General features: G+C 41.0%; 1 protein-coding gene across 3 annotated transcripts in view; it reads left to right on the top strand.

The window, feature by feature from the left end:
- The window catches only part of GLB1 (galactosidase beta 1), a 78,634-nt gene that overhangs the window by 42,012 nt on the left and 10,893 nt on the right, over window positions 1-25,729 (top strand). For all 3 annotated transcript variants that reach the window (XM_078151757.1, XM_020987397.2, XM_078151759.1), the window contains 5 exons: window positions 140-252; window positions 9,139-9,213; window positions 12,491-12,580; window positions 19,894-20,004; window positions 20,129-20,260. In XM_078151757.1, the coding sequence (XP_078007883.1) occupies window positions 140-252; window positions 9,139-9,213; window positions 12,491-12,580; window positions 19,894-20,004; window positions 20,129-20,260 (521 nt within the window). The remainder of the gene's footprint in view (window positions 1-139; window positions 253-9,138; window positions 9,214-12,490; window positions 12,581-19,893; window positions 20,005-20,128; window positions 20,261-25,729) is intronic.

Here is a 25,729-nt window from a genome sequence, read left to right as displayed (position 1 = left end):
GGCAAGTCACTTAACCCCGATTGCCTAGCAAAAAAAAAGAACACTTGCTTGGCTCAGCTGTATGCCAAAATGATTGCCTTTCCTTGAACCTCTTCTCATTGTTTCAACTATTAAAAATTGTTACTTTTTTACTTCTTAGGAGCCAATACACCTTATGCACCACAACCTACGAGTTATGACTACGATGCCCCATTGAGTGAAGCGGGAGACCTCACTGAGAAGTACTTTGCTCTGAGGGAAGCTATTGGAAAGGTGAGTGTTTTGTATAAGGATTCAGGCCTTGAAGGTCTGATATAAGATGAAAGGCTCATAGGATTTAGAGTCAGAAGGAGTGCTCATAATAATAATGATGGTGATGAGTAACTGAAGGTTTGCAAAGTGCTTTGCAAGTGCTGTCTTACTTGCTCCTCACAACAACCCTGGGAGGTAGGTGATATTATCCTCATTTTACAAATGAGGAAACTGAGGCCCAGAGTGGTTAATTCAGGCCTTCCTCACTTTAGGTTCAGCGCTCTATTTGCTCTGTCACCTAGCTGTCTATAAAATGACTAGATGATTTTTTGTGATTCCTACCTGCTCCAAAGATGGAGATGTTTTGCACATGTGATTTGGTTCAAGTCCAGAGGGAATATTATTTTCCTTTGATGGTCAAAGCCAAGTCATCCTTGAGATTTACTCTGCATTCCTGTGCCTTGGACAGATGCTGGCCAGGCATTGATGCCTGCCTCTGACAGCGTGACCTGAGCCTCCCAGGTGGGGTTTCCTGTCTCTGCTGTGGCTTTTTACAAATCCGCAGTCTTTCTGCTCAGTCACTTGAGTTTAAAAAAAATTTTTTTTTCTCAATTACATAGAAACAAAAATTTTTAACATTTGTTTTTTAAAAATTTGAGTTAAGTTCTCTCCCTCCCTCCTTCCCCACCTCCTCCTTGAGAAGGAAAGCAATTTGATATAGATTGTGCATGTGCAGTCATGCAAAACGTTTACATATTAGCCTTGTTGAAAAAGAAAACACAGGCCAAAAAATCCCCAAGAATAATAAAGAAAGTTTAAAAAAGCATGTTTTAATCTGTATTCAGACTCCATCAGTTCTTTCTCTGGAGGTGGATAGCATTTTTCATCATAAGTAGTCACTTGAGTTTTGAAATAAACTTGTAGTACAAAGATTTTCCACTTGTAGATAGGGAAGGCACATGTGTGTTTTTAAAAGAAAATTGTCTTGAGTTTTTAATGTCATGTACAACCTTTACTTTGAGTTTTTAAAAATATTTTTCATTAAATTAATCACCTTTTTTTCTATGTCACTTTGAGACCAGAGGTTCAGTGACTTTTTAAAAGTTATACAGCCTTGGACCCCAACATTCCTCTATTGACCAGTGATCCTTCTATAACCGGGGGTGGGGTCTATAAACTTGTTTTGAAAAATATTTTAATAACTATGTTACAATAGAATTGGTTTCATTTGTAACTCTGTTATTTTATTTTATATATTTTAAAACTTTTTTTTTTTGGGGTGAGGCAGTCAGGGTTAAGTGACTTGCCCAGGGTCACACAACTAGTAAGTGTCAAGTGTCTGAGGCTGGATTTGTACTCAGGTCCTCTTGATTCTAGATTCGCATTTAAAAACAGTCTGAGAAAGGTGTCCAGAGGCTTTACCCAGTTACCAAAGGAGGGCACACAGAAAATTAAGAACCCATCTATTTTCCATGAAGAAATATTAAGAGAATAGTATTTAGATTTTACAGTCAGATGTCCCATGGATGATGGGACAGATCAGATTTAGGACCTGCTGTCCTACATAGAATATGGCCTGAATTTCTTCCCTGTCCTGCCGTTTCAGGACGGGGGATGTTGCTGGGGACGTTCTCTTTCCAGGGATCCTGGTTCCTGAGTCACATGCAGGGAATTCCTTCTGCACACCTGTCTTTGTTTTCCTGCATAGATACTTGGAACTCCTGTGAGTTCTGGTCACCACCCTTCCCTGCCTCCCCTTACCACTTCAGAATCTGATAAGGTAGAGAGCCCCTCCCACTTGTTTTTACTGAGCTGCGTGGGCTCTGCTCTTTGCAAAGGTGAGGAAGGGGTGGGGTGAATGGTTTGTAGCTGCAAAAGCAGCTCCTTCTGGACAGGCAGAGCAGATGGGCACCTGGTCCACCTATTTGGTGCCAGGAGACAAACAGTTGTTAAACCTCTGGTTTAATGCATTAGTGCGTGTTCAGAGGATGCAGGGATGAGTAGTCTTGACATTTTGGAGCTAGAAAGAACCGTCTGACCCTTTGGCAGTCTGATGCCTCTGGACCCCTTTTCAGAATAATATGTGTTTTTATTATATGCTGAATTTTAGAGTTTAGTGAAAATAAAAGTAATTTTTTTTCCATCCAAGCTCCCAGACCCCCAGAAATCTATCCATGGATATCCTCTTGGAGTTTTCTATCCAAGGTCACAGACCTCTTAGAGTTCTCTGGGATCCAGATAAAGAACTTCCACACTAATCTAAGCCTGACCTGAAGCATAACTGTCTCCTCTGTCATTCCTGCCAAGTGATCCTTCCCTTGTAGCATCTGCCTAAAGCTCTCCAGCAATGTAGAGCTCACTCCTTCCCCTAGATAGCTGCTCATTGCATTTTCGAACAGTTCTGTTTGGGTCTTTGTTTCCTTAGATGGGGCCAAAATCTGCCTCTCTGAACCTCTGGCTCATAGCGAGTGCTATGTAAATGTTAACTATTGTTCTTAGTCATTTTTGGCGGGGGGAGGCAGCAGTTGGGCAAAGTGACTTGCCCAGGGTCACACAGCTGGCTAGTAAGTGTCTGGGGCCAGATTTGAATTGTTGTTGTTGTTCTTCTTATTATTGTTAAAATAGAAATAGTCTCAGGTAGAGAAGGCCTCTATCACACATCCAAGTTAAAGATAATAGAATCAGATAATCTAATCTTTATATCAAAGCAGTCAGATTTAGCATTTTAATCATAGATTAGCCCTGGCGGAAACCTCAGAAGTCATTTAGTCCAAGAGGTCCAAAGAGATTAATTGACTTAGGGTAAGTTACCCTAAGTCAATTACAAGTCAGTTGCCCGAATTTACACAGAGAGTAAGCATCAGGAGTGAGACTAGAACTCAGGACCTCCGACTTCCAAGCCAGTGCTTCTTTCCCCTGGACCCCACTGCCTCCAACCATTAACTTTGAAGGGGATAAATATTTAATTTTCTGTCTCTCTCTCATCAATTATTAGTTTTTCCCTTACCAGCCTATTCTGAAACTATTAGCTTGGAGTCAGAGATCGCCATCTTTCTTGCTAGTTTGTGTTCAGCCTCTGCGACTACTCGGCATCAAAATCTGCCTGGGCCTCTTGCCTCTGCTGCTTTCTAACCTTTCTGATGAGCTGCCTGAATTCTTAGAGTCTCTGGCCCCTTTCTCCATAAATGGAAGAAAGCTCTCCAGACAGTCAGCATTGTTGTGATGTCTCCATCCTCACCCCTGAGCTGGAGGAGTCTCTTTTTGGGGGTGGGGGTTGGCCCCTCTAGCAATTTCCAGCAAAAGCAGCTCAACCGAGGCAAAATAATTTGAATGAGGTGCTTATTCATGCCTCTTAATTTGTGTTAGTTACAGAGCTTCCGGAGCTGTTTTGTTTGAAAGACTTTCTGACCCTTGTGGAGAACATGGTATACTGGAAGGGATTTGACCTGGTTTATGGAGGCCCCATTGAGTTATTTGAGGGTGTGAGAATTGTTAGTTTGTAGGCACATAAGCTCTAAAATTGGAAACATGTTAGCGATGTTCTCTTCTACCTCCTCATTAGATAGATGGAGAGCCTGAGGCCAATTCAGGCCCTCCCGTTCTTTGTGTAGACTTGACTTCTTTCTAGTACCATGGACTTGAATTAATCAGGGTAGCCTCATGGTCTTTTACCATGTGTTTATTTATGTCTTTGTTCTGTTCTTTTGAGGCCAACAGTCATTCCCCTTGATTGAGGAGAAAATAAGAAAGATCAAAATTGAGTCATTTGCCTTTTTTTTGTTCATCCATTATCATTATCATCTCCATCCGTGGGGAGTGGTCCTATCTGTTCTTTGAGCCTTCTCTTTTCCCCTCAATCTAACTAAAACCAAAGAACTCTGTTTTATTCCTCCTCTGAGCCATTCCTACCCAGCACACAGCAGGTGCTTAATAAATGCTTGTTGATTGGTTGCTGTAAGCAGGGCAGAATACAGTGGGAATATTATTTCTTTTGTTCTGCCTACTGTACTTCTTTTAATGTAACATTAAGATTGTGACCATGGGCAAGTTATGTGATCTGTGTTTGCCTCAGTTTCTTCATCTGTAAAGTAAGGATAATAATAGGGCCTGCCTCCCAGGGTTGTTGTGAGGATCAAATGGGGTAAAAATTGTAGAGCAATTAGCCCAGTGCCTGGCACATAGTGTGTGTTCTATAAATCTTAGCTATTTTTAGCTGTTATTATTAGATTGTAGCCCAGAGTGGATCTGATGCGTCCTGACCACGTAACCCTGGGCAAGTGACTTAATCTCTCAGTCTACACCTCCTCCCCAACCCCGTGCCTCTGCAGGAGTTCCGTACCTACACACCAATGAAACCACTGGTCCAGCCCAGAGGAAGCCATAAATAAATATTTTGAGCTTCTAGATCACAATTATGGTGACTTAGACTGAGTTTGCTATCCACTAAAGCCCATACCCCAAGACCTTTTCTTTTCTTTCTTTTCTTTTCTTTTCTTTTCTTTTCTTTTCTTTTCTTTTCTTTCTTTTCTTTTCTTTTCTTTTCTTTTCTTTTCTTTTCTTTTCTTTTCAGGCAGTCAGGGTTAAGTGACTTGCCCAGGGTCACACAGCTAGTGAGTGTCTAAGGAGGCCGGATTTGAATTCCTGATCCTGGGTCCGGTGCTCTATCCATGGTGCCACCTCGCTGCCCCTAGCCCAAGAGTTTTTGAAGTGAACTATCATATAGGCACAGTCCTCCCAATTTACAATAGCTCGTTATTTCTGCATGTGAAGATAAATTCTGGCAATGAGGCAGATACTTTGGGAGATAGTAAATGCCTCTGTCTTCTGACTCCTTAGCATTCTCTTCCTTCATATACCATATTGCCCAGACTTTCTCTATTTCTGGTTTGGGTAAGAATTAATTCAGTTTGATTCAACTTGCACTTATTAAACACCTACTATATGCAAGAATTGTTGTGAGAATCAAATGAGTTAACAAATATAAAGTGCTTTGCAAGCCTTAAAGCTCTGTATAAATTATTATTATTAATTTTCCTTGGGAGAATACAAGATTTACACAGATAAATAGATGGAAGCTGTTTTTAGGAGAGAAATCAAATTAACCACTGGGGGAGGGGAGAGGGATCAGGGGTATCTTTGAGGAGGTGACATCTTAGCTGATCCTGGAAGATGAGGTAGTGCCGAGTAGTGGTTAGAGTGCTGCACTTGAAATCGTGAAGACCTGGGTTCAAATTCTTTCTCAGACATTTACTAGCTGTGTGCCTTTGGGCAAGTAACTCTGTGTTTCAGTTTCTTTCTCTATAAAACGAGAGGGTTAGTGTCGATGGCCTCTAAGGCCCTTCAGCTCTAAATCTTAGGATAAAGAATCTGAGTGGTGGGTAAGAGGAGAAGACATTCCCAGGCCTGGGGACAACTTGTGCAAATGCATGGAGGTGGCTTTGGTTTGGCTCCAATATACATGGAATGAAGAGAGGTAAATGGTAAGGCTTAAAAAGAGTTAGTTTGTGAAGTGCTTTCAGTTCTAAGTTAGTTTTAATCCTATCCTATATTAAAATTCCTTTTAAACCCCTTCCTCATCCCCTGCTGATTCTCTTCTTAGCTGAAACCCAGGCGTTCTCATACCTTGATGTTGACTCGTTTCGGTCATATTCAACTCTTCATGATGCCATTTTTCATTTTCTTAATGTTATTATAATGTTATTATATATTATTACCTGTGATGGTGATGCTACTGAATCGTTGGCCACGTGGAAAAGCATAAGGGGAGGAGAATTTACGGATCTGGAGCAGTTGGCTGGTGCCTCTCACTTTTCCAGTCTGTAAAATGAGGTTTAAAAAAAAAAAGACCTGTCATCTTCCATGGAAGCATTTAGGATAGTAAAAATGGAAGTACTTTGAGGTCTGTCTTTCAGGCAAATAGAATTTAATAACGCATTAACAGTCATTCTTGAACTGTCTAGAGCTCCTTCCCTCCCACGTCAACAGTAAATTACTTGGGGTGATTGGGAGGTCTGCCCAGAATGGAGTCCATGAGAATTTAGACAGGCCCATGTCACTTACCAGTTTTCTGTCTCTGAGAGAGATGTCAGTATCTTGTGGCTTGACAGGTTACTGGTACTAAACAGTGATGACTCCAGGTAGCTTTTCTGGCTTGAAAATTTCAAGGTGCCACCTAGCTAGTAAAGAGTCCTCTTTGGTGTGGGTAAAAATCTGACTAGACATGGTTAACACTTCAGCCAGAGGTTCACGATTACTCTGCATACTTCAAGAACATTGTAGGAAGAGACTTTTTTTTTTGTCAGTTTTCATTTTAATTGTAGGTAACCTTTTCTGGGGGGAGAGGGGGGGTTCCTGCACAGAACTGTCTTAATTCATGAGGAATTTGGTGACAGTTGTCTGTTCTTCCTGCTCATCAAGTTTCAGAAGACCCCCTTTTGAAATTTTTTTGGTACTGGAAATTCTGACAGTCATGAGGGGCCCTGAATTCCAAGTCACCTATGTCTGCCCCCAAAGAGTAGGGAATATAATCAAAAGGACCCTAGGATTACATATTCAGAACTGCAAGAGACCTTACAGTATGTCTAATCCAACTCCATCATCTTATAATTGGAAAACTCAGGGCCAGAGAATAGGGAATTGATTTACCCAAGGCCACACAGGTTGTAAGTAAAATTCAAAACAAGATCTGCTGCTCTTATCATTGAACCTACCCTGTCCTCTCCCATCATTTCTGCTAGAAACGTAAGCCCTCTTATCATGTGTTGGCTAAGGAGCATAACACTTTACCAATGAGGGGCAGGTATCTGACAGAGAGCTGGCACATAGTACCTTTCAGGCTTTATTAGGTATTAACTTATTCTCATTCTCTTCCCCTGCTCTCTGGCCAGATTGGCCAGTGTTGAGCTTGGAAACTTGGAAGATTCCAGTTTCTATCCCAGACCCTTACTAGATGTTTTTTGGCCCTGCGCAAGTCATTTTAACCTATTAGCCTCAATTTTCTCATCTATGAAATGGAGATAATCATGGCACTTATCTCACTGGGTTGTGATAATTGTATCAAATGAGATAAAATGTAAAATGCTGTGTAAACTTTGAGGCGCTATATATATGTGGTATCTTCATACTGTCATCAAATCTCTTTGTACGGGCTGCCTCCCCTCCTCTGTCTCCCAAAATGTACTTCCTCCTCACCTCCAGCTCTTAGAATTCCTAATTTCCTTCCAAGGTCATTGCAAACACCACCTTCTTTTCCTGATTTCTCCAGCTCCTACCAAAAAAAAAAAACCCCACCAAACTTGCCTCCTAATTATTTTGCAAAAGGTGTCTCAAAAATCTAGTGCAGCTTAAAACTTTGTTAAACTGCTTTAAATTAAAATTAAAATTGTAAATGTTGCTTAAATTGCTTAAAACTAAGCTAATACTTTTGAGACACATGTATTTATTTTGTGAATACCTATGTGTACATGTCTCTATAGAATGTAAGCTTCTTGAGGACAGGGATTATTTCATTTTTATCTTTTAAAACTTCATTGTCTAGCCCAGGGCCTAACACGTAGTAAGTGCTTAATAAATGTGACCCTGGGCAAGTCACTTAATTTCCCAGTGCCCTAAGTGACTCGAAGATTCTGAGTCATAGTTGACTTTCTCATCTGCATTGCCACAAGGTAATTTCCACACTGGGAGTACCTTATAAAGATGAAATCATAAGTATGGGTCACAGAGAGGTGGGAATTTTGCTGATATGCAGCAATATTTGTGTGTTCCATGATGTGGAGGTGCCCAGGGACATGAAAGTATGGAAGTGGCATAAAATGAGGGGGTTGGACTGCTGGATGGCCTTTGAGGTCCCTGTAAGCCCTAAATAGTGTCCTTTGAGCTTTATGCTTTCTGATCAAGTTGTTCTTTATCTGTCTACTTGCCAGTAAGTCTGAAGGATCATAAAGAGCTAGAAGGGATCCTCATACATCTTTGAGTCAAGGGCCATCGTTTTCCAACATCAGCAAGGCTGATCTTTGCACTAGGTCATGGAGGTCATAAGCAGCAGAACTAGGAAGTTAGTGGCCTAGAACTGAATCAAGATCCACTTTGACTTCTGACTCATCACACATAATAATCCCTAGTTCAGACAAGGCTGAAGTGAATAAAAATTCATCATTAATACCGCTAAGCATCCTTAATCTGAACCTTAAATCTTCTATATCTGGTGATTGGGAAGGTTGGGGAAGGTGAGCCAGGAAATGAAGTCATTCTGTGGCACCAGCTTTCGATCAAGTTCAGCTTTGAGCAGAACAGAATTCAAATCGGGGCTTCCTTTTCTTCTGTATTTCTCCCACTCGCCCCCTCAGACTCTGAATTTAAGAATCCCAACATAGTAGAACTGGAAGGGACTTATGAGACCATCTGGTCCAGGGGTGGGGAACCTGCAGCCTTGAGGCTGCACATGGCGCTCTAGGTCCTCAAGTGCGGCCCTTTGACTGAATCCAAACCTCACAGAACAAATCCCTTTACCTGGACTCAGTGGAAAGGCCACACTTGAGGACCTAGAGGGCTGCCTGTTGGCCTCAAGGCTGCAGGTTCCCCACCCCTGATCTAGTCTAACCTCTCCATTAAGTATTTGAAGATCTGATAACTTCCTCCCTTTCTTCCTTCTTTTCTCTGGCTTTAGTGGCAGCCATTTCTCCCACCATAATTCTGCTCTTCTGCTTAGAATTGTTTGTTATTACAAAGAAGTTTGTACAGCATCTGGAACTCTGTAGAGGAAATGAGCTAGAAATAAACTTGTTTTCTGCCTTCTCTTAGAAGAGTGTTTCATTTTAGCATGTCTTCTAAAAAACACCACTGTCACTATATTTATCATGCTGCTGCTAGGGTTTTAACTAGGTTTTTTTTTTCCTTTCCTGTTCATAGTTTGAAAAACTACCGGAAGGACCTATTCCTCCATCAACCCCCAAGTTTGCCTATGGAAAAGTTGCAATGAAGCAGGTAAAGAGAAAAAGCACACTGAATTTGGGCATGGCGGATAATAGCAAGCGTGTAGATGAGTGTCTTATTGAACTTTATGGAAACTGTTTTTTTCTAGGGGAATAATTAGGCGCATCTAAGTTTGGTTTCTGTGAAAATAGAAAAAAGTAGGGGATTTTCAGGGGGGAAAGTGAGGGTGCATGTACGTAGATACCAGGTAGATGGGCCAATGTTGGGAAGGTTGAAAGCGGGGAGAATAATTGAGTGTTTAAAATATATCTGAGACCATTTTACTGGCAGAAGGCATTTGCCAGGTTGGTGTAGTGGAGTGACCTTGAAGTTGAGAAGACCTGGGTTTGGGTCTTACCTCTGATGCTACTGGCTGCGTAACAATGGACAAATCACTGTCTGTGTCCTAGGCAACTCTTTAAGACTCTATGTTGCAGAACAATTGCCCATCATATTGGTAGATGGGGAGTTCCCTATATTTATGAAATATAATGGGTCTGGATTTAAAAAAATCTCAGGACACTCCTAGAGTCTGTAGTGTCGTAAATGATATAGTATAGGATGAAAGCTTTCTCAGTATACCTTAGTTTTCTCAGTTTTTTTTAGAGAGAAACACTCTTTTCAACTTTAAATTGTACCACTGTTCCATCTTTAAAATCATGCCCTTCCAGTTGTGGTCTTTGGGTTAAGAGGAAGAACATGGAGAAAGACTTCTAAAATGAATCATAAACAATCTCTCTGCCATGATTGCTTTTCATAGATGGTCCCCCAGATTGATTAAGTCTTTAGGCTCTGTTGACCAGGACTGGGGAGGTGAGGATGGTCTCTTGATACTCAGCCTTGATCACATATGGAATATGATATTCAGTTCTACGCTGCACATTTCAGGAAAGACATTTATAAGCAAGAGTGGATTCGATAGAGCAGATGGTAGGTGAGAATCATAGTAACAACAGCTGACCTTGATGGTACATCTTTAGGTTTGAACTTCCCGATAACCCTGTGAGGCAAGAGATAGTATCCTCATTTTTACAAATTATGCTTTGGAGAGGTTCAGCTCCTTGTCGGGGGTCATTTAGCTAGGAAGGAGTCACAGAAGCCCAAGTGCTTCGATCTGTCCCCATATTGAGACTCCAAAAAATGTATTAAACCAGAGCAAACTTTTCAAGCTTGTATGTTTCTTGTGCAAAATTTGACGAGCATTCCACCATCTTTAAATTGTGCCATAGAATATATGTATATGTATTTGCGTATATGTGTGTGTGTGTGTGTGTGTGTGTGTGTGTGTGTGTATGTGTGCGCGCATGTATATTTTTATCTTCAGTGACATGTCCAATAAAATTACATCATGTTTCCATTCAAGACTCCTGTTGATTTCTAAGTACATAGCTTGGGGAGTGAGTCTCACATTTTCCATCCCTGCCTTGCGTCAGATATAGGTGCTGAACATACTTACAAGGAGTGTGGTTTCTGTGACTGATAAGAATCTTACAAAAAATTAATCTTAAATCACGCTTCTGAAGGGTCTTCTCCGTTTAGTTATTTTGTCTAATTGTTAGCTTGGGAAAGATTTTCTTTCCCCTGTTTCAAACATTTTTATTTCTGTTGAGGGCATCGCCCTTCTTCCAGATACTCAGGTTTGGAAGTTCAGGTGTCATCCTCAATTCCTCACCCTCCCCCTTCATTCCACATACCTACTTGACTGCCAAATCTCCTTTGCTCCTCCATCCCATCTCTAGACTCTGTCCCCATCTCTGCACTCACATGCCACCATCCCCTTCAGCCTGGACTGTTTCAGTAGCTGTTTCTGTCTGGTTTCCCAACTTCAGGGCTCTCCCCACTCCAGTCTGTCCTCTACACAGGTGCCACAGGGATTTTTCTAAAGTGCAAGTCTGACCATAAACTCCAGTGGCTTTTATTACTCTTGGGATCAGATATAAATTACTTTGTTTGAGCTTTAAATCCCTCTACGTCCTGGCCACAGCCAGCCTTGCTAGCCTTCATGCATTCAGTGGCCTGGCCAAACTGGATTTCTGGTTATTCCTCACGTGTAACAATCCACGTCTTGTCTTTCCCTCTCTCCCCCTTCTCTCTGCCTCGTAGAATCCTTAATTTCCCTCAATATTGAACCCAAATGCCAGCTTCTTCTTGAAGCTTTTCCTGACACCCCCCCCACAGTTGTAAGAGCCTTTTCCCCCAAATGTTCTTGTATCTGTTAGAAGGCACTCTCTCCTCCCCTGCCTCCCAGAAACCTTCTCTTCCTTTCTTCCTTCAAGCCCCAGCCCTGGCTCCACTCTCTACCTGAAGCCTGTCCTGTCCTTATCCTCTCATCTGCCCATGTTTTTTCTCCCAGACTTTCTTGTTGAGTCATTTCAGTTGTGGCTGACTCTTCATGATCCAGTTTGTCTGAGGCTGGATTTGAACTCATGAAGATGAGTCTTCCTGATTCCAAGCCCAGTGCTCTGTGCACTATGGCGCCTCCTAGCTGCCCTAAACTACTTTTCATGTATTTGTATCTATTTGTTTTCTATATACTTGTATATGTACTTCTTGTCTCCCCCGTTAGAATATGAGCTCTTTCTAAGTAGGGATTGTTTCCTTCATTGTACTTGTATCTCCAGTACCTAGCATAATGCCCAGGATGTAGTAATTGTGGATTGGCTGATATACCTTTATATTTTCTTCATGAATAGAATGTAAGTTCCTTGAGGGCAGAGACCGTCCGCTTTACTTTTTGTCTTTGTATCTCCATTAGCTAACAGTGCCTGGCACATCATAGGTACATAAGAAATGTTTATTGCTTCATTGATGGATTGATATGAGCATCTGACCAATCATTGATACGAAATGGAATTCAGATTTTTCTGAAAGATCCGTTAGAACCATGATGAGTGCATGCACTTAATATTTTATCTTAATTAATATTTTATTAGATTAATATTTTATCTTAACCTAGAAAATCATGTGCCTCAAAGGAGAGAAAAATGAGTTTAGGGCAAAGAAGAAAAAAATATGTTTTTGTATTCCTCCTTTAAGGGGGAAATTGATTTTTTTTATCCCGTAATTTAATGTTCTTGTCCTTTTAGGACAATATTGTCTTCATTTACATTTCTAGTGAATGGTGGTGGGGTTTAGTAACATAGTTGGGAAGCAGAGTGAATTCTGTGACTCGTTGTTTTGCATTTGGAGATTTTTTTCATATCCACTAAAGTCTTTGAACACTGGCTTTGATGGCATACATGAAGACCAGTGAGCATTGACTGGGCATCTGTTTCTGGTTTGTTTTCAGGTAAATACAGTGGAAGAGACTCTCGATATTTTGTGCCCTGCTGGACCGATAAATAGCACTTACCCCTTGACATTTGTCGAGGTGAAACAGGTACGTCTTCCAATCCATAGAATTACTGATTAATAACACTTCAATGTATTACCATTTTGCAGAGATATATTTCTGCATTGCTTCATTTTTCCATATCTGAATTTGGCTTAAATAGGGAACCAGGGATAAAAAAGACTTTGGGTAAAATAATCGTATGGATTTTATTTTCAGAATAAATTTTTATTTTTATTTTTTGTTCTTATATTGCTTAAAATTCTCTCTGTAACCATTCCCCTTCTCCCAGGAGCCATTCTTTATAACAATTTTTTTTTAAAGAAAAAGAGGAAGAACTTCTCAATGAGAGTGGATGGGGAGGGAGGGAGAAAATTTGGAACCCAGAGTTTTAAAAACAAATGTTAAAAATTGTTTTCACATGCAACTGGGAAATAAGATATACAGGCAATGGGGTATAGAAATCTGTCCTGCCCTATAGGAAAATAGAAGCGGAAGGGGATAAGAGAAGTGGGGGGAGATAGAAGGGAGGGCAGTTTAGGAGAAGGGGTATTCAGAATGCATGGGGAGATGGGGAGAAAATTTTAACTCAAAATCTTGTGGAAGTGAATATTGAAAACTAAAAATAAATTAAGTTTTAAAAAAGAGGAAGAAGATAAAAAAATCAGCAAAATTGGAATCATGGATTTTTACAGGATTTCATTTTTTGTTCACATACGGCTGAGTACCTTAGAGTTTTTGTTTTTTTTCTTTGCTTATTGAAGTCCAGTCTCTACTGGCATCTTCTTTCACTGGTGTCTCGTCTTGATGTATTGGTGACCTTGGGTTCTCAAAGGCTATGTCTAACAGAATTCAAACTGGAAATGCTTTCCAGTAGTAGCCTAGGGACAGGTTGTGTATATGTTTTCCAAGGACCAAATTGGCTAAGAGGCTTAGTCCCAAATCAGTGGCTCTCAGGTGATGATTTTTGGCCACAGTCTTCCTCTTCACCCCAATTCTTGCCATCATCTTTAGTGACTTCACTCTTCATATGAAGGACATCTTCTACTCTCACTTCTCAGGTCATTGGCCTTGTCAATTCCCATGACCCCCAGCCATCATTAAGGAGGGGTGATATATTAGACCTCACTATCTCTTCCCATCTTCAAGACACTGAACTTTGAGTTCCTCCTTCATTACTATGGTCTTCTGGCCTTCTACCACTCCCATCTCTACACTCCTCCCAAACCTGCTCTTTTCCTTATCATTTCCTCCGGTACTCTGATGCCTCCATTTTCTCCCATTTTATGATCTCGTCCTGATTCCACTGCCCTCTCTTCACATGTTTGATCCTTTAATTAGCATTTTTACTATGCATCAAATCTCTTGCTCTCTGGTCCTTATACTGTCATTTGCTTTCTTGTTTCTTACTCCAAAGACAATGAATACTGCTAGAGGAAGTCAGGAATCTGCTGACTGGATCCACTATAAATTCATGCTAACTCAGCTCAACTAGGTATGGCAGTTCTTTAGTTATGTCTCTGGGTACAGTGGGAAAAGTGACGGATTTAGAGCCACAAGAGTTGGGTTCAAATTCCACCTTTGTTACCACCTGTGTGATCTTGGGCAAATGGGCCTCAGTAGTCTTACCTGTAAAATGAAGAGATTGGACTCAGTGGCCTTCTAGCCTTAAATCCATTATTGTTTGATTTCATCATGCTTTACACAATGGCAACTCCAACCCTCTCTCCTCAAGCCCCCAGCTCTACCCAGCATGCTCTTCTCTATGCTTATTGGAGACCTCAACCTTTTTTCTGTTTTCATTCATATTCTTTTCTTTCCTGCTGGTCTCAGAGGATGAGGTGCCTTTCTTCCTTTCCAAATCAACCCTCCCACTTGTACTCTTGATCCCATCCCGTCTGGCCTCTCTAGTAACTTCCCCCATTGCACATTATTTTTCTCATTTTCATTCTCTCCCTCTGTAATGGTTTCTCCCTCTGTGCCTAAAAAAATTTTAATTAAAAAAATTTTTAATGCTCAAGTCTCTCCTGTCATAAAAGCAAAAAACCAAAACAAAATAAAAAACCCAAACCCTTCCCTTGACCCTCCTACTCCCTCATGGTATCATCTCTGCTCCCCTCCACTGGGGAGATTCTAGGTAGAGCAGTCTAGACTTGCATCCTCCACTTTCTCACTTCCTACCCGCTTCTCAACCCCAGGAGTCTGGCCTCCATCCCCGTCACTCTTCTGAAACCTCCTTCTCACCTTCCAGTGGCCATTGGACTTATTTTCAAGTTGCATCCTCTATAACCTCTCCATAGCATTTGATTCTGTCTGCCCCTGCTTCCTTCATGCGGATTTCTCATTCCTTGGCTTCCATGGTCCTGCCTGCCCTCTTGATTCTCCTCTTCCTTTTTTTTTTAGTCTTGTTCACATGAGCATTCCCCAAGGCTTGGTCCTTGGCCTTCTTCTTTTACTACATTCATTTTCCAGGACAATCTCATCTATTCCTACAGCTTCACTTGTCCCCTATGGGCAGGTAATTCCTAAAAAAGTACGTGCAGTTCCATTCTCTTTCCCTAATTTTGTTCCATGATCTCCATTTTCCTGCCAGACATCTCCGTGCTAGACATAGATATATTATCCATTGATTCCCTAAACTTGATAGTCTAAAATCAATCTCATCATCTTTCTCCTAAACTGTTTCTACTTGTAGTTTTCCTGCTCCCTTCCCCAACCTTGGGTCTTCCTCTCTTACCTAGGTTGAAAGCGCAATGGTAGACCCAATCCAGTAACGGACTCCACGTAAGATATCTTCCATGACACTAGAAATAACTATAAGTGAACCCATTTCTCTTTGTTTTATATCATTCAGTCAGGTAATCAAGCATTTAGTAAATGGTTACTCTGTTCAAGATGCTGTGCTAGCTTTTTTTTGTGTGTGTGTGAGATGAGTCCTCCTATCTCATGCAAGCTGGAAGTAGAGCAGCCCCTCACAGACCCATCCCAGCACTGGTTGGCACCTCATCTTTATCTGATCTGGGCCCATTTGCCTCCTCCTTGGGCAGCTTGATGGCTTCCTGTTTCTTGAGGGCTTAACATATTGGTGCCAGACTTAATGAGGACACCTGATTGGCTTTAGCTCATCTATAGGTCAGAACTTCAAACTCAAGTGATCTACAGGCCCCCCCAGTAACAGAGATTTTTATAGCACTGTATTATTTCATTTCTTCCCCTCAAAAACCCTGTGAAGTAGGTGCTGTTATTATCCCCCTTTTATAGTTGAGGAAACTGAGGCAAATAGAGGTTAAGTAACTTGCCCAGGGTCACACAGCTTGTGTCTAGGGCCCAATTTGAAGTCAAGTCTTCCTGACTCCTGAACCACCTGGCTGCTATATATACTTTACTTAGCGGCAATGGGGAAAAGTGAATCTTCCCAACCTGGATGTGTCTAGAGGCGGCAAGGCAATGGGGATGGGTAGGAACTCTAGTTTTTTTCACCTTCTTCCAGGAAGAGATTGAGCTCTGGGAATAATAGTAAAGCCTTGTGTGTTGGTTCAATGCTGTTGACCATTTCTTGGTATCTTCACATCATTGACTTTATTCCGAAAAAGACTCTGGAGTTGGGGAGGTGGGCCCTTCCCTGTTTTCCCTGAGTTCTGAGTCTGAGTAGCATTCTAGCCCTAGATCTGCCATTTCTTGGTGGTCTGACTTAACCCCTTGTCAGTTTCCCCATTGGTAAAATACTTGCCCTCCTTTCCTTGTGAGGGTCAGGGGAGGTGATGTGCCTGAACACACTTGGAAAAATATAAAACATGGTGGCTCAGTAGATAGAGCGCCGGCCCTGAAGTTAGAGGGACCTGAGTTCAAATCCAGCTTCAGACCAAACACTTGATACTTACTAGCTGTGTGACCCTGGGCAAGTCACTTAACCCCAGTTGCCTAAAATATATGTGTGTGTGTGTGTGTGTATACATTTTACACACACACACATACACACACACACACACACATACACACACACACACACACACACACACACACACATATAAAAAAACAGCTTCTAATATGAGGCACACACCATGCCAAGCCCAGGTCTTTTCCTATAAAACTGTAATACTTTTTGATTTTTAGAGAAAAAAGGAAGCTCCCATGGGATGGTTTTATCTGTCACTTAACCTAGACATTTGAAATCAGCGGGACCTATATAGCAAAAAAAGGCTAGTTCCAAGTGGGCACAAAAATACAAAACTAGGGGGTAGGAGGACGTATCTGGGGGTGGTTAAAAAAACCAAACACACACACACGTTTGATTTGAAGTCAGCAGACTTGGATGTAAGTTCTTATTCCCTAGGTGAACTTGGGCAAATTGCCTTACCTCTCTGGGCCTCAGTTTCCCCTTTTGTCAAATAAAGTTGTTAGATTAGATGAGCTCTGAGGTCCCTTCCGGTTCTAAATCTGTGACGTCTCTTCTTTCTTATTTCCCCTGATACCTAGCGCCATGCCTTAAATGTAGTAGATACTTTTATATATATATAATTTGTAGGATTGAGTTAAGTAAGAAATGAAAAAAAAGATTAAAAGCAGTCCTTAGCACAGTCAGTTCCTGTGCCTTCTGCCGCAGACACTGAAGGGACTTCCCCTCTCTGCCTCAGGACTTGGTTATGGCTTTGCAGGTATCGAGGCATCTTCCTCTCCTGTGTCAGAAGCACCTCTAGACGTTTCTCTGCCTCGGTGACGTCTGAGTGTTGACGTCTCATTTTTTGATGAGTCTTGACATCTCATTTTGATGTCTTGCAAATATGAGAAGAGGATTTTCTAGGGCAATGGAGGTTCTTTACCTTTGGGCCAAGGAGCTGTTTTTTATTTTTTTGAAGACTATAATCCTGCGTATGTTATCTTATGCATTCTAAAATGTTATTTTGAGGAGATGTTCATAGATCTCACCAGACTGTCCAAGGAGTCCATGCCACAAAAACAGTTAAGAACTCCTGGTCTAGAAGGAAATGTTCATTCATTTTAGGAGTGTTTGGAGTTCTGGGGGGAGGTGATTATTTGGAGGTTTGTTTTCTGCCCTTTGCTGTTGAACTAGATCATGTATAAATGCTTTTTCATATGAATATGAAATGTCCAGAAAATGCCATTTTAAGCTATTAGAGTTTGGCACACCCTGTATAACGAAGTCATCACAAGACCGTAGCTTTCAAAGGAGAGGGTTTGCTTCTTCTCCTTCTTCCCTTCCTTCTTCCCTCTTCCTCCTTCCCTTCTCCTGTCCTTCCCTTCTTCCCTTCTTTTTTCCCTTTCCCACTCCCCTATTCTTTCTTCTTTCCTCTTCCTCTTTTCCTTTATTTGTTTATTCCCTTCCTCTCTTCTTCCTTCCCTTCTCCTGCCCTTCCCTCCTTCCTTTCTTCTTTCCCTTTGCCACTTACCTTCTCCTTCCCTTTCCTCCTTCGCTTCCTCCTCTCATGTTCTACTTGCCAATTCATTCCACACCATCCCTTTCCACATCCCATTTCCCGTGCCTAGAATGCTTTCCTTCCTCACCTCAGTCTCATAGAATCCCTAGCTTCCTAATTAATTTTATGAGCTTGACAAACTTCTACAAACATGGACTTTTCCTTATGCAAAGAAGAAGAAAAACAGGATTACATATGACGTTATGAATCTCAATTTTATGTACAACTAATGTAACTTGGTAGTTTCAACACCACCTACTTAACTGTGTGTCCTCTTTGGAACATCCTTCTGCCCTCTTCTGTGTGTTTTTAAAGAATATTTCATTGCCCTTTTATTTTTTTCTTCCCTTTTGGAAGCAACGCTATCACTGCCTCCCTGGCCCCTTTCACTCCTTAATAATAAATAAATAAGCACAGTCTTTAACAAAACAGATTCTTTTATCAGCCATGTCCAGAAGCATACGTCTAATCCTGAACTCTTGAGTCGATTGTCTGCCTAGAGGTGAATACTCTAATTCATCATCAGTCCTCCAGAGTCAGAGTTATTCTTTGTATCGATCAGAGTTCTTAGTCTTTCAAAGTTTTTCTTTATAATGTTATTGTATACACTGTTCTCTTGGTTCCTGCCTGGGTTTTCACGAAACCATCCCTTTGATCATTTCTCAGAGCACTATAATATCCCATTCCTTTTGTACGCCATCATTTGTCTAGCTGGTTCTCAATTGACGGGCATCCCCTTGGCTTCCCAGCTTTCTGCTATAATGAGATGGACTGCTATGAATATTTTATTTACATAGGCCCTTTTCCTCTTTTCAGATCTCTTTGGGGTCTAGGCTAAATAGGGACATTGCTAGGCCAGAAGGGGTGCAGAGTTCATTGACTTCTTGGATATAGTTTCAAATTGCTTTCCCGAATGTCTGGACCTATTTATACCTCCTCCAGTATGCCATTATTGTGCCCATCCTCTCATATCCTTTATAGCAGTGATCATTTTTGTTTTTTGGCATCTTTGCCAATCTTATAGGTATGAGGTAGAACCTCAGTTATTTTAATTTGGATTTGTCTCGTTCTTAGTGAGGGGTAGCTAGGTGGCCCAGTAGAGTGCCAGCACTGTAGTCAGGAAGACTCATCTTCCTGATTTCAAATCTGGCCTCAGACACTTACTAGCTGTGTGACCCTGGCCAAGTCACTTTCCCTGTTTGCCTCAGTTTCCTTATTTGTAAAATGAACTGGAGAAGGAAATCGCACAACACTCTAGGACCTTTACCAAGAAAACCTTAAATGGGCCCATGAAGAGTCAGACGTGACTGAAATGACTGAAAAACAACAACGTTCTTAGTGATTTGGAGCATTTTTTCATGAGTTGTCAATAGTTTGCCTTCTTTTGAGAACTGCCTATTCATATGTGAAGTTGGCTTCAGGGCAGCATTATCCTTTGACCATTTATCAACTGGGAATTGGCTTGTGTTTTTGTATAACTCAGGCTGTCTATCGGAACTTCTAGAGTAGCTCATTTTCCTTGCCTCTTCTGTTTTTAATTCCTAAACTTGCCATATAAAGAACCTTTCGCACTAAACAGGTAAGACAGCTGTATTCCAAAGTCAAGTTGAACCTCAATATAATAGAAGAGAGTGCCCAAGGAAAATATAAAGATTTTGGATAAACTGTTGGTCTCCCCATGAAAACTGGAGATGCCACAATTGGGCTTACTCATATATACCCATGTGTGGACATGTTGTATCCCCTGTAGAATGTAAGTGCCTTGAGGACAGGAACTATTTAACTTTTTTATCTGTAAATTCAGTGCCTAGTATATAATTAGTGCTCAATAAATGCTTATTGTTGGCTGCTTTTACAACACATATGACTCAGTGTTCACTTAAAATTAGTTAGAGGATTTATTGATTTTCCCTCCCTTTACTCTAGTATTTTGGCTTCGTGCTATACCGAACAACACTTCCTAAAAATTGCAGTGAACCAGTGAGCCTTTCTTCCCTCAATGGAGTCCATGACCGTGCCTATGTTTCTGTGAATGGGGTAAGAATTGGCTTCCAAAGTACATGTTTTTTAAACCCTGTTGAGATTTTGTCGTATTTATTCTTTCTCAGTGTTTCCTTATCTTTGTGACTGAGTTCTTTCTTATTTGACATTGAATTTGTAGGTTCCCCAAGGAATTCTGGAGAGAAACAAAGTGTTCTCTATCAATATAACTGGGGAAGCTGGTGATACTCTGGACTTGCTTGTAGAAAACCTGGGGAGGGTCAACTTTGGAAGCAAAATTGATGACTTTAAGGTAATCTTAAAGTTGGGTTGGGGCGGTCATTTGAGGAACTTGTTTGGTCATTCAAGGCATTCAGAGAAGAACCTTTCAGTCATCTCAGGAATTTTGTGGCACTTAGCACTTAGTACCTGGCCCATCATATTAGGTGCTTAGTAAGTGTTTATTGACTGAATGAATGACTGAGTAGCTACAGTGGGTCTTTCATTACCCAATTCTTGTGACTGTTTTTGCCTTTAGAATCTAGTGTATGACACAGTCACAATCACAGAAGCTCTGCAGACCTATCCACACAGTGTTAGCATTCCAGGAGGTTCAAGGCTACAGTGAGTCATCACTCAGATGTACTTGTACTTGACAGGTAGGGACAGAGTTTCTTGGGTTGCCATGGTCAAAACATTCATTACCTGGCAACTAGCTGTCTGGTAATGAGCCTCCTGTCTTTAGTGAGGCTGGTCCCCGGTGCTGGTCATGTACTTACTGGAAACCTTTGCCTCTTGGAAGAGCCAGCCAGAGCTGTCATAGCCTTCCACCCACACCCCAGGGCCACATCCACATCAGGATGAGGATAGTAATGGGGGCAGATGAGGATAAAGAGATTATCCTGCATATGTGTGATTTCAGTGGCATAGGGAATGATTAAATGAGCAAGTATCCTCTACTAATAATGCAGGTTAGTGCCTTCTCTGTAGTTTAAATCCATATCTCAGGATCACACAGCCAATGTGTGTCAGAATCCAGATTTGAACCTATGTCTTCCTAACACCAGTCTTCTATCCATTAAGCCAAATGAAAGACAAGTAATATGACAAAATGGCTCCATGAACTAATATATAGCTAAAATTCCATTCTTTTCATTCTGAAAGTATTTGGAAAATGTTTCATTTGAACATAACATTGTTTCCTTTTTAAAATTAAGTATAATATTTTCAATGAACAAAATTCTATTCTCTCCTCACCCTCATTTTTCTTTGAAAAAAGGAAGAAAGAAAAACTCTTGTAGCAAACATAGACTACAAAAATAGTCACCAAATATCGGCCAGGATCAAAAAATCTATGTCATATTTTGCATCCCCAGTCAGTCAACATGACATTGTTTCCTGATTTCAGCCTAGTGAAGGGCATGTTATAGTAAATGATAGTGGAAAGATGATCATTTATTTGGAGATGGAAGGGGCTGTGAAAGGCATGGAGTACGAGCCTTTCATTTCAGTGGTAAGGAAGTTGAGACCTTGAGAGGTTAAGTCACTTACTCAATCTAATGTGTCAGAGGTGGATTACCACGGTTTCCTCTGGCTTCGTGTGCATAGTTCTTTCCTCTGTACCCTGCTAGCCACCTTTAAGCCACTTTTACGCCAGAGTGCAGCCTCAGAGGCAGAGTTCCGAGGCATAATGAAGTCCACCCCAACAGAAATCCTAGCGGTGTTCTCAGATTTATGGAATGGGTCAAAGGACAATAGATATATTACTTCAAGCCAGACCTCCCTCATTTTACAGAGGAGGGACCTGAAGCCCAGAGAAGGTGCCCATGGCCCTGAAGATTAGAAGACTAGCTCTGTGTAGAGTTTCAAATCTCTGATCTAAAATTTGCAAAGGAGACCCCTTGTGATCCACCTCCCCTACAACACACACACACACACGCACACACATACACACATTCACACACACACTCACACATTCCAAAATAGAAGCTCTGGTTCTTATTTTTGTGATCTCTCCCTCCTCAGAATTCTCATTTCATCACCATGAGGCACCTAGCACATTCTGCTTGAGATAATACTTTTTTTTTTTTTGAGGCATTTGGGGTTAAGTGACTTGCCCAGGGTCACACAGCTAGTAAGTGTCAAGTGTTTGGTCTGAGACCGGATTTGAACTCAGGTACTCCTGACTTCAGGGATGGTGCTCTATCCACTGTGCCACCTAGCTGCCCCCGATAATAATTACTTTTTCTATGTCTTGCCTGTCAGCTCAAGGGCAGGGACTAGCTTATTCATCTTCCCAAATCCAAAATGCCTTGTGCACTGAATATGCTGTATTTATTAGTAAAAGTAATATAACTACCTCATGTTTCTATGGCATTTTAAAGTTGATGGGAATGATTCATATCTATATGCTAGGTACCATGCCAGGGGCAGGGGAAAAGCAAACACAAAGCATGAAGCGCATCTCCAGGAGTATAGCTCGCCAGACTGTTGGAACTCACCTTTATAGAGCTCGCTAAGCATTGTAAAGAGCTTTATCGTTTTAATAATTAAAGGTTCACAAAGCATTTGATATGCATTTGACCCTCTTACCCACCGTATGAGATAGATGCTGTTATCATCTTCATCGCACAAATGATGAGACCTCAGAGGATGAGTGACTTGCCCACAATTACACAGCAAGAAAATGTCTGAGGCAGGATTTGAACCCAGGCCTTCTTGATTATAAACCAGCCTTTTAAGCACTGAGTCGAGGTGCCTCACAGAGCAACAGAAAAGGAAGCTTTGTTAAGCAACTCAGGAAAGCCACGTGTTTTTCAGGTAGAATACGTGAGCTGGTGCAGGCAAACCCAACCACAGTGGACCGGCTTCCTCCCTTTGCTTCCTTCCACCCTAGTATTTAACTCAATAACAAGTTGGGCATTCTGTATCCGCTGTTCAACTTTCCCATTATCTCAAGGACAAAATAAAAATTTCAGAAACAAAACACTTTCAATGTGGCAAAAACAGATGTTCCCCAAGTCAACCCTGCAAAGAAGGGTAGTGCTTATCTGATTTAGAGGGTAGGTTATTTCTTTAATGCTGAGCAATCTTGGGATAGCCAGGGTGTCCTGCCAACCTCATGACCCTCAACTCCAGTCATTAGAGAGCCAAACAAATGTCCTGAGGCCCACCATGTTTTATCAAAAGCTAGGGTGGCCATAAGGACAAGAATTCGGATTGGGACAAAATCCAGTAGAGCATGGACCACCATGTTTTTTGTCAACAACTGGAGTGGCCATAAGGACAGGAATTCAGATTGGGACAAAATCCAGGAGAGCATGGACCACCATGTTTTTTGTCACAAGCTGGAATGGGCATAAAGATAGGATTTCAGATTGGGACAAAATCCGGGAGAGCCCATTTCAGGTGTTGAGACTCAGAAATAAGCCCCTTAATGGCTTCTCTGGGTCCTGTCAGTCTTTGAGTGAATGGAAAGTCATCTTGGTTCCAGCAAAACCCAAGCTCAGCTCCAGGCTAGCTAACTCGGTTCAGCTCTAAAACAGAATTCTCCCACATCTAGATGATTTTGCAAATCCAACCCTAGGTGTATAAAGCATGTATACAGATCAGGAAATAGAAAGTGATTCCAGGCGTGGGAGGGGAACACAAATAACTACGGAGAAATCAATCAACAATCATTTTTTTAATTCATTCATTCATTCATTGATTTATCTATTTATTTATTTGTTCACTTATTTATCCATCTATTTATTTGCTTTATTTATTTTATTAATTTATTTTGATTTATCAACAATCACTTCCATATGTTTTTGAGTTTAAAATTTTTCTCCCCTTTCTTCCCCACCACCCTCCCCAAGATGGTGCACAATCTAATATAGGCTATACATTTATATTCCTATTAAACATATTTTCATATTAATGATGTTGTAAGGAAGAATTAGAACCAATAGGAGGAACCACCAGAAAGAGGAAACAAAACTCAACAGAAGAGAAAAAAAAATAGCAATTCAACTTCCATAGTTCTTTCTTTGGATGTGGATAGCATTTTCCATCACGAGGCCTCTGGAGATGTCTTAGATCCTTGTAATGCTGGGAAGGGTTCAGTTTATCAATATTAGTCATCGTACAACGTGGCTGTTATTGTGTACACCATTCTCTTGGTTCTGCTCACTTCACTCAGCATCAGACCATATAAGTCTTTCCAGGTTTTTCTGAAGTCAGCCTGTTCATCATTTCTTACATCACAATAGTAACAAACATTTATTAAGGACCTAGAGATGTTTATATATCCACTCCTAGAAAGAAAGAAAGCTGGGCATCTAGGTGGTACAGTGGATAGAGCTCAGAGCCTGGAATCAAGAAGATCTGAGTTCAAATCCAGCCTCAGACACTAGCTGTGTGATCTTGAGCAAGTCACTTAAACCCGTTTGCCTCAGTTTCTTCATCTGTAAAATGAGCTGGAGAAAGAAATGGCAAACCCCTCCAGTATCTCTGCCAAGAAACTATGGAACCTAGGGCTTCCTAGCTCCCTAAGAGTAAGGGACTAAGAGGTGGAGGTGAGGAAAGAAAGAATCCCAGGCAGGGGTGAAAGAGGACAGGATGGAAGCGTCATATACTGGGGATGCTAGCTGCATTTTTGGTGGGGGAAGAGGGGGTGGGGTCACTGTTGGCAGTTCTCACCTCTGACCCTTTGAGAAGCACACTCCAGACTTTTTGCAGGGATTCCTATCCTGCCATTAGGGTGCCAAGGAAAAGGGGAGAGGGTAATTTGGAAGCAAAATCTCCTTCCAAAAAGACATTCCTTCAACACTGTGCTCTATCTCCCGTCTCCATATCTTTTCACTGGCTGTGCTCCGTATCTGGAATGTTCTCTCTTCTTTCCTTGAATCCCCTGGTTTCACTTCAAGACTTAAGTACTTAAATTTTCTTTCCTAAACCACCAGGGGCCACATCTCTTCCTCCCCAAACCGCTTTTTATTAATTTTCACATATATTCATGTTTGTATTATGTATTTTATTATTTTAGTTTCTATTGTAATATTTATAAACATAACATTTATAATATACTTACAGACAGAAGTATATATTATACTTAAAATAGAATTACATATTTTGTTCATATGTATTTACTTATATATTTCATTCATTTTGTTCATATTTGTATGTCTTTTTGTTTCTATTATAGTTAGAAATATATATTTACATTTGTACTCTTATCTGTTATATACAACATAATATATGACATAATATATCTATATATATCCTTGTGCATATATTTATATATACATTTTATGTATATATTGTTTCTAATCTTTATTTTTGTATATGTTGTATTTATTTTGAATATATTTATGTGTGTCTGTGTGTAAACATAGACACATGTTGTTTCCAGAGGGTACAGACTGTTTGCCTTTAGCGCAGTGCCTAAATGCGTAAGAGACGCTTAACAAATTGCCTGTTGGTTGACTGATATCACATAGTACAAAACCAGACAGATGTTGAATATTGGATGATTGATTGGTATGTTTATTGAGTGCCTCCTTCACGAAAGGAACATAGTTGGCTCTAGATTCTTTAAGGGATAGAGAGTGGACCTGTGATGTTGTTGGCTGAGTGGGCTTCCAGAGGAGCAGGCTCCCTCTACCCACCATTGCAGGTCAGCAGCCTTGACATCATATGGTTCTAGAGAAGTGCCCAGAAGACTTAAGGTTAAGAAACTTAAAGGTCAGACAGCCAGTGTGCACCAGAAGCAACACTTAAACTCAAGTCTTCCTGGCTT

Source organism: Phascolarctos cinereus, unplaced genomic scaffold, assembly GCF_003287225.1.
Source record: "Phascolarctos cinereus isolate Bilbo 61053 unplaced genomic scaffold, phaCin_HiC Scaffold_1;HRSCAF=81, whole genome shotgun sequence".
Taxonomy (NCBI): domain Eukaryota; kingdom Metazoa; phylum Chordata; class Mammalia; order Diprotodontia; family Phascolarctidae; genus Phascolarctos; species Phascolarctos cinereus.
This window is presented reverse-complemented; position numbering and strand designations above follow the sequence as displayed.